This window comes from Hordeum vulgare, chromosome 4H (assembly GCF_904849725.1).
Source record: "Hordeum vulgare subsp. vulgare chromosome 4H, MorexV3_pseudomolecules_assembly, whole genome shotgun sequence".
In the NCBI taxonomy this organism is placed as follows: domain Eukaryota; kingdom Viridiplantae; phylum Streptophyta; class Magnoliopsida; order Poales; family Poaceae; genus Hordeum; species Hordeum vulgare.
In genome coordinates this window covers 296,071,698-296,085,038 of record NC_058521.1, presented here as the reverse complement: position 1 = coordinate 296,085,038, position 13,341 = coordinate 296,071,698, and the positions used below count along the sequence as shown (strand labels likewise).

The 13,341-nt window shown below is 42.0% G+C and overlaps 1 protein-coding gene across 7 annotated transcripts in view; it reads left to right on the top strand.

Moving 5' to 3' along the window:
- Nucleotides 1-1,486: 1,486 nt before the first annotated feature.
- The window catches only part of LOC123448528 (1-phosphatidylinositol-3-phosphate 5-kinase FAB1A-like), a 37,944-nt gene continuing 26,089 nt past the window's right edge, over nt 1,487-13,341 (top strand). The window contains exons 1-11 of one of the 7 annotated variants that reach the window (XM_045125457.1): nt 1,487-1,933; nt 2,028-2,187; nt 5,621-6,283; nt 6,552-7,292; nt 7,531-7,684; nt 7,765-8,109; nt 8,429-9,397; nt 9,498-9,829; nt 9,983-10,106; nt 10,268-10,423; nt 11,548-13,032. In XM_045125457.1, the coding sequence (XP_044981392.1) occupies nt 5,676-6,283; nt 6,552-7,292; nt 7,531-7,684; nt 7,765-8,109; nt 8,429-9,397; nt 9,498-9,829; nt 9,983-10,106; nt 10,268-10,423; nt 11,548-13,032 (4,914 nt within the window). In that variant the 5' untranslated portion in view covers nt 1,487-1,933; nt 2,028-2,187; nt 5,621-5,675. The remainder of the gene's footprint in view (nt 1,934-2,027; nt 2,188-5,620; nt 6,284-6,551; nt 7,293-7,530; nt 7,685-7,764; nt 8,110-8,428; nt 9,398-9,497; nt 9,830-9,982; nt 10,107-10,267; nt 10,424-11,547; nt 13,033-13,341) is intronic. The other 6 variants (XM_045125453.1, XM_045125454.1, XM_045125451.1 and 3 more) reach the window with 6 other exon arrangements.

Here is a 13,341-nt window from a genome sequence, read left to right as displayed (position 1 = left end):
GTGACCTAATATCCTATTTATTACGCATTATTGACGAGGAACGTGAGCAAAGAATTGAATTGATATAGAAACCTAGGTATATACTCCCTCCGTTCCTAAATATAAGGTGTATTAATTTTTTAAAAAGTCAAACCTTGTTTATGTTTGACCAACTTTACATCAAAATATATAATAATTTACATTACTAAATATATAAAACATAAAAATATATTTCATGACGAATCCAGTGATAATGATTTGGTACTCTAGACCTTGATATGTTTGTCTACAAACTTGATCAAAATTAGAGAAGTTTGATTTATTTTTAAATAACTAGCAAAAGAGCCCGTGCGTTGCAACAGAAGAGAAAATAACACACGCTCTTAACGCAATATATTTTCATATGGCATCATATTTGTGTTGTCGACGATGACTTTAGTGCTCACACAACGAAAACGCGTTTGAATGTACAGTCACTAGGAATAAGATAAAAAATATGTTGTTTTTCCCCACGAGGTTTTTCAAAGGTGAGCATGTGTAGTTAACGATGTTTTCCTTTCTCTCAATTTAGTTTTAATTTAATGAATGTTTATTGCAATTCGTATCGTCGTCGGAAAGAGAGAAAAAAGACTGTACACTACAGATTAAGTTTGCACCAAAAATAATATTTAAAAAATATTCAACAGCTAAAAATAACATCCTATTTAGATTCTACATATTTTTTAATCAAATTTCATATATAACATGTTAAAATTGGAGTTACGGTTTTAAAAATATGGATAATTTTGTTTTAGATAAAATTTGGATTGATTAAGTGAAAAGTTAGTTTTTTTTTATTAAAATACGGAGGACGGGTTGATTACCTGAAACATCAGGGGGTTTTCTGAACAATGCAAAAAACGATTCGTTTTCTGATTTAAATCCGGACCGTGGGTTGATTTCAGGAAATGTCGGGGGCTTTTTTTGTAAAAGTGGCACAACAAAACGTTTTCAACACATAAAAAAGGACTACGGGTTGATTAACTGAAAATGAAGGGACTTTTTCGCAAAAATGCCACGACGGATTTATTATTAGAAAAGATACACCTTATATTTAGGAACGGAGGGAGTATTTCTGACTAATAAACTGACAGGTCACACCTTAATACACTTAAAAAATGATCTCATTCTTATATCTTTACGTAACACCATTTATCGTCTTCGATTTAGCGATGTCATTGTGTACGCGGGAGGGGGGAGGCACACCTGTCAGCAAGTCGGTCTGATCGTGCCGCGTGCGACGTCCAGAGACGTTTGGTCTGTCGCGATCGGATGGAGGCTTGAGTTCGATTCAAATCAGCCAATTGGAAAATAAACGTTTTCCTGTACACGAAATCGGCGACGGCAAAACCAGCGCTACAGATTCCCGAGGAGCCCCTTGTGGGCCCTCCGCGACTTCCTCGTCACCCAGCCCTAGTTGTCACCCTCACGCCCCACATGCGAAAAACAAACCACAAAATTGAAGAAATATTACCGTACAGAAAATATAGAAATAGAAATTAACTCCCTCCCATATTCTCTTTCTCCCCGTTCGTCTCTCTTCCTCTCCTCTGCGGATTCGCGAACCAAAAATTCGATCTTCTGGCCCCATCCCGATCGGTTTCTCCCACCGCCGTTGACACGGCACCGCAGCTAAACGGTCTCCCGATTGAATTGCGCAGCGCGCCGTCTCGTGCCGTGTGGCCCCGGCGTCGCCGGCGCCAATGCCCGGCGAGAGCAGCGCTGCCGCCCCGGCCCCGCCGCCTCGACGCAACATGGGTGCGGGGCACGGCATATTGTGGTGATATCACACTTTGTTTTCTCGTAGGCGGCACCTGATTGATCTTGGTTCTCTTAGAGGCCCTTTTGCGGATTCTGATGAAATTTTTGCCATGGCCCTGGTGGTGCTAGTTCTAATCAGTTTTGTAGCCTTGAGGTATAGCCCCCGGCAATATTATTAATTCAGTATCTTCCTTGCATTTTTTGGGGTTAAATTAAGGCTGAAGTTGCGGTTGCTCTAAAATTGTTAGGTTCCACTCGCAGATTACTCTATTACATGGGAATCAAGGTATGATACAAAGGAGTTGGGGGAGGAAGGAGGAAGGAATACAGAAGGTAGGGGAAGGAGGAAGCAGCCGTGCCGTTTGCTGATCCAATCCCGGATAGTCCACTCGTTTGCCCTTCCTCACCGTAAGTAGTCGTCTCTTGCTTTAGGCCGATGCAGCAGTATTTGGGTCGCTGACATCCCTCCCTTCTTGAAACCCGGCTTGACCCCAAGCCGATTCCACTAACAACCCCCCGGATCCCATGGCACTCGATGTTTATGGACTCTCTTGGAGTAACTGTGGTAACTGTAGCCATGGCAGACTTCAAAGTTATAGTAGAAGTAGTTGTGGCTGATGGAGGTCCCCATTAAGAAGTTATTGACATAACTGGTCGACGAAATCTTGCTTGGCGAAGGCGTATATGGGGATGATAAGCCTCCCTTCTTGAAAAGGCCTTTGGTCACAGCCGGTAGTGCACCATCGATGCCATGAAGAAGCTCCATGATTAGATCGTGCCTTCAGGCGTAGTATCAGAACACCACTCACCTTCTTTGCGGTGAGCATATCACCCTCGTCAACAGATACTGAAGTACTTGAACAATAGTTCCCCACTGCAATTGTAGTTATGAGGCCCCAAATTTTTTCTACAATCTGTAGCATTTTTGTATGTCTTGTGCAAAGTTCCAATCCACCAGCCTTCAAGTTATTTGTATTTTTCCATAGCTGACTAGTGAAATATGCACCCATCACCTGCTTAACATCCCTCGAGGGCGAGTGCCAGTGAGTTCTTGCAATTATCAGTTGGCATGGCCGTCCGGTAAACAGACCGTAGCTAAACACTGATAATTCTTCAGAATCAGACCTTGCACAGTTTGCGCACATCATCAGAAGTTGCATTTGAGGGAGCCGCTTGAATGTGTTGACGACAAAGCCTGGGCATGATGCCATAGTAATAGCATGTATTCTTGCTGAACCATCAATGGTACTAGCAATGGTATGACAAGAAAAGCAAAGCAACATCAATGTATTTGCTGAATTTTTCAGAGTAAGAAGAACCTTCTCATAACAACAATTGCTCAGCCCGGCGGTAACAAAAAGATTAAGCTTCCACGCAGGCTTTGGTTGTAGCTTCAGCAAAGAGAGAAGAATAAATTGCGATCTTCTGAACTTCACAAGCAGCCCTGATTGTAACTTTACAATTTTTGTTCGACTAGGTGGACGCCACAGCTCATAAGCAGACTCCTCAATTATCGCTTGTATGGAATGACCATACTCCTCATGTTTGCGTGTGTCCGCATCAGTTCCAGGGAATGACCAGTGCTGCTCATCCAATCAAGAATCAGAATTGACCAGCTTGTGGTCAGTGGGAGTGGATTTACAATAGGAAGTCTCCTGTAGTATGTGCAGCAAGAGCTCGGATATGCTCTGAACGCCAATGTTATGGCCCAGCTGCTGAGAAGGTGGGCTGATCAGAGCATTTGTTGATGTACTGAAGTTCACCTTCTGCTGGTCACGAGTTGCAAGGAGGAAACAACAGCAAGAGGAATTTTGTTTATGATCGCCCTTTGAATTCCGATGCTCGTCAGCAATGCCAATTTTGGTGGAAACTGTTGAAGGTGTAGAGTCAAGCTCCTGCTCTGATTAAGAAACATTTGGCACCCTCAAATGGTAACTAGAAGCAAGCTCCAATAAGTCACCACTCCTGGTCTCATCTAGAGTGAATGGATTCTTCGTAGAAGACACTTTATAATTTGTAGGAACCTTAGTGGCATTCTCTCTTTTGCAGACGTCCTCTTGTTGTTCAGTCTCGCCTCCCATGAAAAATCTAGTGCATTGTCCTTGACTAGAACGCCTTCACTATAGTTATTTTCAGCAGTGGGCTTGAGCATGTCGTCGACATTAGTAGCAGCAAGATCCTCCGGATAACCGGGTACAGATCTATAAACTGGCAGCTGAACATCTGAAGTATCTTGAGCAGATGTTGCTGGCAACTGGCATCTATCGAACAATGGCCATGGATCCTTATAACTGACTCTCACTAGAAGAAACATTTTAAACACATGTCGCTGGTCGGCCTCATGTGATAAAAGACCGTGATACAGTGACTCCCTTGCAGCCTCAGGTTTGTTAACAGATACACTCAAAATGGGAATGACAAGGTCAAAAAGTCCAGCATAAGCAGGATGCAACAGCCAGAAGGGCCATAGTTGCAACCATGTATCATCTGGTAGATATTGCCAGAACTTTACTACTTGCAAACAATTGAAAGCTTCTACCCTTGAAATAAGCTGACAACAAGTAACTGGACAGGGCTCCTCGGGACATCCTACATCTGGCTCACACTTGAATGATGGCCACGGCCTAGGCCTGAACAAGTGATTGATCTCCACTTGTACATGGGGTGGCCATGGTCGCTGCTCGATCCCTAGCCATCCTGGTGGCAAGCATCTGGTTATGCTCTTTGCCACATGGTGAGCACCATAGTTCAGGGCGGACAGAGGATTCATCCAGTTGCTTGCAGGGACGGGGCATTCTGCCGAGCACCTGGTCGGCGTCAGTGCAACCATGTCAGGGACGAAGATGACGGCGTAATTGTCCAACTCGCTCGTTGCTGGTGACAAGGTGTTGAAGGAGGGCAGCGGTGAGGTGTCCAGTTCCTGCATGCTGGCCTTGGGGTCGATGTTGGTGTTGGTCACCACGGGAGGAACAACCTCCTTGTTGAGAGAGAAGGTGTCGGTGCTGATGGTGGCCGGTGCCCACGTGGGTGTGAGCTGCTCGATCTCCTTGTCGTTTATGTCGATGCCGGGCTCGGGGCGCACGGTTGTGGTGGCGTCCTGGACCTCATCGACGTGGGTGACGGCGACAACTTGGGTCGAGCATTCCGTCGAACAGGTGAGTGGCAACATATTAATGGAGGCAGGGACGCGCCAGGGATGAGCTCGAAGGTCGCCTGGGCCTTGGTGGTGGAGGAAGAGGTATCGGGGATGACCGTCACGACGGTGCCGTTGACGGTGAGGCCGCCAGCAGAGGCCATGACCGCGGAGCGCGCCGGCTGTGAGGTCGAAGCTCCTGTGCTGTGCCTGGAGAGCAGTGCGTATTGACCAGTCACGGGCGTGTCCGTGGACGTTTGGGGGCGGATTTTGCTAGGTTCGGCTGTAGATGCTCTTAGATAGTTCTCCCTGTAAGATCTTTCTTAGCGAAAGGCTGGATTTATTTTATTAATTTAATATAAAATAGGCTTACACAAAGTGTCTAGAATAAATGCCGGCGCTACACTGCCGTCTGGACTCCCACAATAAACATTACAGCCGGACTTAACCAATACACGAATGAACTCACTCTCTACAGGATTGAATGTGTCTTTGTAGCATAATCTACATGTTATACAAAACATGACTTTTCGACGACCAATTTCTACTGCACTTTATATGCATGACCTAACAAAATTATAATATTTTCAATTTTTTTATCACCAAGTTCAAATAGTTTGACTGCATGCGTTCTTGGACAAAGCTCTTTTCTTTGTCAGGGATTATGTCATATTGAGTGTATTCCTGATTACGTTTATTCTTTTGCAGCAGATGAGGATACAACTATGAGGATTTCTTCAAGGTGGTACCATTGCAGCGACCCATGGAGGCCTCTGATAGAACTTTTGCTGATGTAGTTAAGCTTTTGACATCATGGCTGCCTCGACGGTCGAAACCGGACAATGTCTCCAGGGACTTCTGGATGCCTGATCACAGTTGCCGAGTGTGTTATGACTGTGATGCACAGTTCACCATATTCAACCGCAGGCACCATTGTCGTCGTTGTGGGCGCATATTCTGTGGTAAGTGCACAGGGAATTCTGTCCCAGTTCCAAGTGGCCCTGATAAAAGCAATGATGAGGGGGACAGGATTCGTGTCTGCAACTTTTGCTTTAAGCAATGGGAGCAAGAGCAAATTGCTGCTGTCAAACAGATACTGCCGGTGCTCAGCCCTTCCCTGTCTGAGGCGAGCCTGTTCAGTACAAAGTCAACTATCACCATTAATAGTGTTAGCATACCAGCTGCATCGTACTCTACTGGAAATTATCAGCATATGGCTCGTGCTTCCAACATTGGTCCTCCCCCTCCCAAATTTTCCCAAGACAAAGTTTCCCACAGTATGCAAGACAGCCATGTGCCTGAGATAAGTATGTCCACTATTTCAAACAGAGATGACTCTACCCTAATGCAGTTTGGCTATTACACAAACAGGTATTCTGAATAAGACCTCATCTTATAACATTACCCAGTTAAATTGTAGTGTAGTATGGTTTGTTTTCCTTAAATACCCCGCTATATCATATTATGCAGTATGTTTTTCTTAATTACTATCAGTGTAGCTTCAGAAAAGGATAAAATTTGTTTACTGAAGATTTAAGATGAAATTGTATTGATTTTCTTGTGTGGCACTTGACTAATTAACAAGTTATGTTGCTTGAAAAACTCCTGCCACATCATGTGATGTCATATTCTTCTTCAGGAGTGACGACGAAGATGAAGAGTTTGGTGCTTACTGCTCTGACAGTCAGGTGCAACATAAACAGCATAATAACCAATACTTCCGCTCAGATGAGTTTGATGAGTTTGATGCATCGTACAAAACAACAATATCAAAGACCATTGGAGTAAATGTAATTCCAAAAGAGTTATCACCTTGTGCTGTTGACCATGGATTCACCAGTACATTGCCAGTCACCAAAGTGGAGGATGAACCAGAACTTGATAATAGTTCAGACTGCGGGGCTGCATCCTCCATTTATGCTCTGGAAACTGCAGATACAAATTCAGTGGATTTTGAGATGAATGATTATTTTTGGATTCCTCCGGAACCAGAAGATAAAGAAGATGAGCTAGAAACTGATTTGTTTGATGACGACGATGACGATGACGAGCCTGTATCTGATGGTGGACGGTGTTACCTTCAATCATCAAGTAGCTTCGGTAGTGGAGAATTTCGAAGTAGAGACCGCTCAACTGAAGAACACAAGAAAGTAATGAAGAATGTTGTTGACGGACATTTCAGGGCTTTGATTTCTCAGTTGTTGCAGGTGGAGAATATCACATTAGAGGAAGGTGATGACATGGGTTGGTTGGAGATTGTTACTTCGGTATCATGGGAAGCTGCAAACTTCCTCAGACCAGACACAAGCCAAGGTGGTGGCATGGATCCTGGTGGATATGTCAAAGTTAAGTGTTTAGCAAGTGGACACCGTAGTGAAAGGTAAGATATCTCTTGTTGTTTATACATTAGACTCAAAGTAGCTACAACTGAGATCCTGGTTGACACTTCATGAAGCTTTATCTATAAATATCCCCCCTCCCCCCTTTATGGGGTCTGCATTCAATAAATGGTGATCCTGTGCATCCCGTTAATAGCATTGGGCAGTGTTGACTTTGATGCTACATCGAGACATAACAGTTCGAATATTATCTGAAACATGTCCTCCATTTTCTTTCAGCACTGTTGTGAAAGGAGTAGTCTGTAAGAAGAATGTCGCACATAGGCGCATGACTTCCAGAATAGAAAAACCTCGCCTTCTTCTACTTGCTGGAGCTCTTGAGTATCATCGAGTTACGAATCAGCTGTCAAGTATTGACACATTGCTCCAGCAGGTTCACGAACCTTTTCGTGCTTCTTGTTATGCAATCTTTAGCTTGCATTGACCTTACATGTATTGTTCTATGATATACAGGAAACAGATCACCTTAAAATGGCGGTCGCGAAGATTGTAGCTCAAAAACCTAATCTACTTTTGGTCGAGAATACTGTTTCTCGCTATGCTCAAGATTTGCTTCTAGAAAAGAACATATCACTAGTTCTAAATATTAAGCAATCCCTATTGCAGCGTATAGCTCGTTGCACAGGTGCTCAGATAGTTCCTTCCATTGATCTCTTACCATCTCAGAAACTTGGTTATTGTGAGTTGTTTCATGTAGACAAACATATTGAACATTCCGTGACTTCGGGTAATAAGACTAAGAAAACGCTGAAGAACATGATGTTTTTTGAAGGATGCGCAAAGCCATTAGGTTGCACTGTAAGTGATATAACTATTTCCTGTTGTTTTTTCGTGGACAGTTGAGCTCCAAAAATGCATGTACTATTTTATTTACAGAAAGAGACATAGGGCTACTTAGGATTAGGTTGATCGTAAGTCGTAACAATAACTTGTTTGCTTATCACCATTGCTTGTGAATGTATTGCAAACCAAATAGTGTCACAACATTAACATTTTTTTCTCTAAAAAAAGATAGTCCTATTTGAGATGGTGGCTTTCAGAACATTTTATTTTAATTTTTTCAGCAAGATGCATAATATCTTCCTGAAAATATCATTTCACCCTTTGTGACCTGCAGGTTCTGTTGAAAGGCGGTAGCATGGATGAGCTAAAGAAAATTAAGCATGTGGTCCAGTATGGCATATTTGCAGCATATCACTTGGCCTTAGAAACATCTTTCCTTGCAGATGAAGGTGCCACTCTGCCAGAATTTCCCTTGAGGTCTCCACTGACTGTAACCTTACCAGATAAGCGATCTACTGTAGACAACTCTATTTCGATGGTGCCAGGTTTCACAATTAATATTTCCAACAGCCGACAGGCAACTGATAGTTTTGAGCACCTGGGCACAGACAATGTTATATCAACTGACCCAGGTGGAACAGCTGTGGTTGAACCACCAGTAGACAGTGATTGCCTTACTTCTCAAAAGGCCAACTCTCATTCATTTGGACCATCGTGTACCAGTGGTTGTAGTTTTAACAGCAGGAATGGTGATAAATTAGAGGTGACTGCAACTGCAGATTCTGTATCCATGTCTTCAATCACGACACATGATGTACCCACGGATCCTTCACATATATATTCTACTGTAGGAAAAAAGTGTGTGTATTCTGGTGATTACCATGCTGATTATTCAACCAGTTCAGATGGTAAGACAGTGAGAGCAGATTCAATCAACACAAATAATCATCAGAGCACGTCTCAAGTCAGCACAAATATTACTAATTATTCTAATCTCAAGGAGCCATTAGAGGGTTCAAATGCTTTGCCTAATGTGAGAATCGTCAATGCTAATAATTTGTTGGCAGTGCAACCAATGTCTAGTCCTGCAGTGCAAAATCAAGAAACCAGTCAAGGAAATGATATCACATCAAATAAGACAGAAATTGTGCCTTCTGACCATCAGAGCATCTTAGTCTCTTTGTCCATACGTTGTGTATGGAAAAGATCTATTTGTGAGCGTTCCCAGTTGTTACGCATCAAGTATTATGGTAACTTTGACAAGCCTCTAGGAAGATTTTTGCGTGACTACCTGTTTGATCAGGTTTTCTCCCCTTCCTTCTCGTTTCCTGTATGTGTAATTTCATTAACTTCTTCGTTTCTATTCTTCACATGTCTCACAGTAGTTACAATGATTTATACAGGGCTATCAGTGCCGATCCTGTGATAAGCCACCTGAAGCTCATGTCCATTGCTACACTCATCGCCAGGGGAGTTTAACAATATCAGTTAGAAAACTTACAGATGTTGTTTTACCAGGAGAACGGGATGGAAAAATTTGGATGTGGCACAGGTGTCTAAAGTGCCCCTGGAGTGATGGATTTCCACCAGCTACTCATAGGATTGTCATGTCTGATGCTGCTTGGGGTTTGTCACTTGGTAAATTTTTGGAGCTTAGCTTCTCAAATCATGCAGCTGCAAGTAGGGTAGCCAGTTGTGGTCATTCTCTCCATAGGGACTGCCTTCGATTCTATGGGTAAGCTGTGTTCAGATGATTGCCTTTCCAGACTGAATTAATCTCAGTTTACTTTCCTAGTCAGTAGGCACCACGGAAGACTGGCCATGAATCTCATATTAAATTATAACAGATTGGGCATCTTGGTTTCTGATAATCTGCTTCTCTATATAGGTTCGGAAAAATGGTGGCTTGCTTCCGATATGCACCTATTAATGTTCATTCCGTCCATGTACCACCTCATAAACTTTATTTTACTCACCAGCCTTTGGACTGGATACAGAAAGAAGTAAACGAGGTATGTATCGTATAGCAATAGTAGGCTTGGTTTGCATAAAAATTGTGTCTGTTTCTGCCTTTCTCAAACATATTGAAGTTATTTCTCCATTTTTAATAGTTTGCTATCATAGAACTGTTCGGTTTTCACCTCAATGGCTAACATTTGATCAAATTTGACAGGTTATTGACCGGGCAAAGGTTCTGTTTGATGAAGTATCACGTACTTTACACCTGATCTCTGAGAAAAAGGCTCACAGCAGTTCTCTCAATGTGGAATGTACCAATTACATTGCTGAACTTGAAGGCATGTTTCGGAAGGAAAAGTTAGAATTTGAGGTGCGCTGCCTTTTGATACCACATTCTTGTAACATATCCATTAAAATAGAGCATAATTGTAATTTCAACACATGAAAAAATCACACCACTAGACAGCTCCAACGTCATGGACAGATGGCTTGAACTATACCACATGCACATACAAGGTTGAGAAAATCTAGCATCTGTCGATGTACAACTCAGCAAAATATAGCAGTGACCATTAAAGCCCCAACTCATTTTGCTTTGTAGAGAACAAGACCCGACTCATTTGTTTCCAACTTTCATGTGCGTAGAATGCAATATGAATCTTTTGGGTAATGGTATATTTATGACTAGTAAGTTTGTGCACATTGTTGAAGTATGTTTGGATTACACAACCATCTCCATCAGTTTGGACTTTTGCTTCTACTGGTTGGTGCATGAAACTTAATATGGTATCACAGCTAAGAAATCTTGGGTTTAGGGTCTACAAATTTGAAACTTTAATTTAAATATTAAGGTGCCCAAATATTAATATGAATCTTCCAGAGCCAAGTATATGAAACTTTCAATGTGGATTTACTCACGTGAGTGTGAGTGCTTTTGTAATTTGAATTAAAAACATTACTCAATTACTCACCATCTTTCTGTCCACGTTTAGGTCTTATCCATATTATGTTTCATACACCAACATTTAGAACTGATGGAGAAGGTTAGGTAAATCCACATATACTTAAAACACTCACACTCACGTGTGTCTCGATAATGCCTACATGTGATAGAGGGCAAACAATTTTTATTTGAATTGTGAAAGTCGAGACTTGAATCCAAGACCTCTTGGCTTTTTTATCATATCAATAGCTTTTATGCACCAACCAGTTGAACCAAAGGATGGAACTGATGGAGAAGGTTAGGCAATCCACATATACTTCAACACAGATTAGGTAGGGGACAGATCTAGTGATAACAAACACAAAGACAAAGGTGCTACCATGTCAGCCTTCTTGGTTTGAACATGAAATCAACTAGAAAGTTCCAGAACTTCTGTGTAAGTGGTCCTTGAAATGATTTAAGCGCCATAAAAGATACCATTCCATTCCTCTAGTGCTGGTTGTATGCACTTTTATGAGGTCAGTTGATTGATTTCTAATTCTACTAATTAGGGATGTCTGAATAAAGTTTTGAAAAAGGAAGTGCCGAAATGTCAACCAGACATTCTCGAGATTAATAGGCTGAGGAGACAGTTACTCTTCCATTCATACTTGTGGGATCAAAGGCTGTTATTTGCTGCAAGATCAGATAGGAATCGTTATGAACTATCTAACACCAGGCAAGGTGATAAGGAGACAATCCATTCCGTGGATAGTGTTGCTGATCCAAATGTCAGAGAACAGCTTCAAAGTGAAAATAGTGGCAGTGTGGCTGCTAATAAAGATGTTAAATATGCTGAAAATCTCCAGGTAAGCATTTGTGGGCAGAATTGCAGCGGAGTTGATCCAAGTAATAGTTATTGTAATCTTGACCAGCGAATACCCACAAGTGAGTCGGATTTCCTCCAAAGAAATATCCAAACACCTTTGTACACCAGCGTCAGTGTGAATGGGGATTCAGTTCCTTTTGAGCCTGATCTTGTTGCTCGACGCACCCTTTCAGAAGGGCAATTTCCCAGTTTATTGGATGTGTCAAATGCATTGGATGCAAAATGGACTGGTGAGAATGATCCTGTTACTAGCAAGATAACATTGCCAGATTCTACGGCATCGTCAGAGGACTCAGAAGAACATATCAGCGATACTACACCTTCGTATGCCTCTGTATTGCTGAACAAGCTAGGGGATAGTGCAGAGGACCATTCCAATTGGATAGGAATGCCTTTTTTACAATTGTACCGTTCTCTTAACAAGAAGTGGAGTCGTTCAAAAAGGTTTGATGCGCTCATTGAATATACACCTGTTTATATTTCTTTCTTAAGGGCAGTGGAGCGACAGATTGGGCCCAAATTTCTCTTTCCTATAGGGATCAATGACACTGTTATTGGAGTATACGATGATGAACCTACTAGCATCATCTCGTATGCACTTGCCTCTCATGAATACCATCTTCAGCTGTCAGATGAGCTCGAAAGAGAAGCAACAGATAATTCACCCCCACTTTGTGATTCAAGAAGTGTATCCTTAACTGAATCAGTGGATGAAACTACTTCTGAACTTCTAAGAAGTGTTGTGTCAACAGACGACAATATTGTCTCCATTCCAGGAAGCAAGAACCCATCCACTTCGGATCCACTTGTATATGGTAAAGTAACTCACATAAAGGTTAATTTTGGAGATGAAGGTCCTCTAGAACAAGTGAAGTACACAGTAATTTGTTACTATGCGAAACAATTCGATGCATTGAGGAGAATATGCTGTCCATCAGAGCGTGACTTTGTCAGGTCACTAAGTCGTTGCAAGAAATGGGGTGCTCAAGGAGGCAAGAGTAATGTTTTCTTTGCAAAATCACTGGATGACAGGTTCATAATTAAACAGGTTACCAAAACGGAATTGGAATCTTTCATGAAATTTGCTCCAGATTATTTTAAATATCTGTCCGAGTCAATTGGCACTGGCAGTCCTACTTGCATTGCAAAAATTCTTGGTATTTATCAGGTAGTTTCAATTACTGTTTTCTGCATGAATTCCTGTGTGCCTTTTGCATGGACTGAACAATAAAATTTATTTGCTCTGCCTTTCGTATATAATTTTCTGATGGTCATATTACCATAGTTTAGTTGACTTCATTTTGTTGAGGATTGCTTATATTGGAAAACCCTATATCTGATTGTTATTTTTCCGGATGGAACTGAATATTCCATTTATATTAGTAGTCTTTTCTGGAGAACTATTAGTGAGTGAATGTAATGGAGGGAACTAGCCCTCCTTCTATACTGGTGTTATTTTCGTAGTCATGTTTTCCCA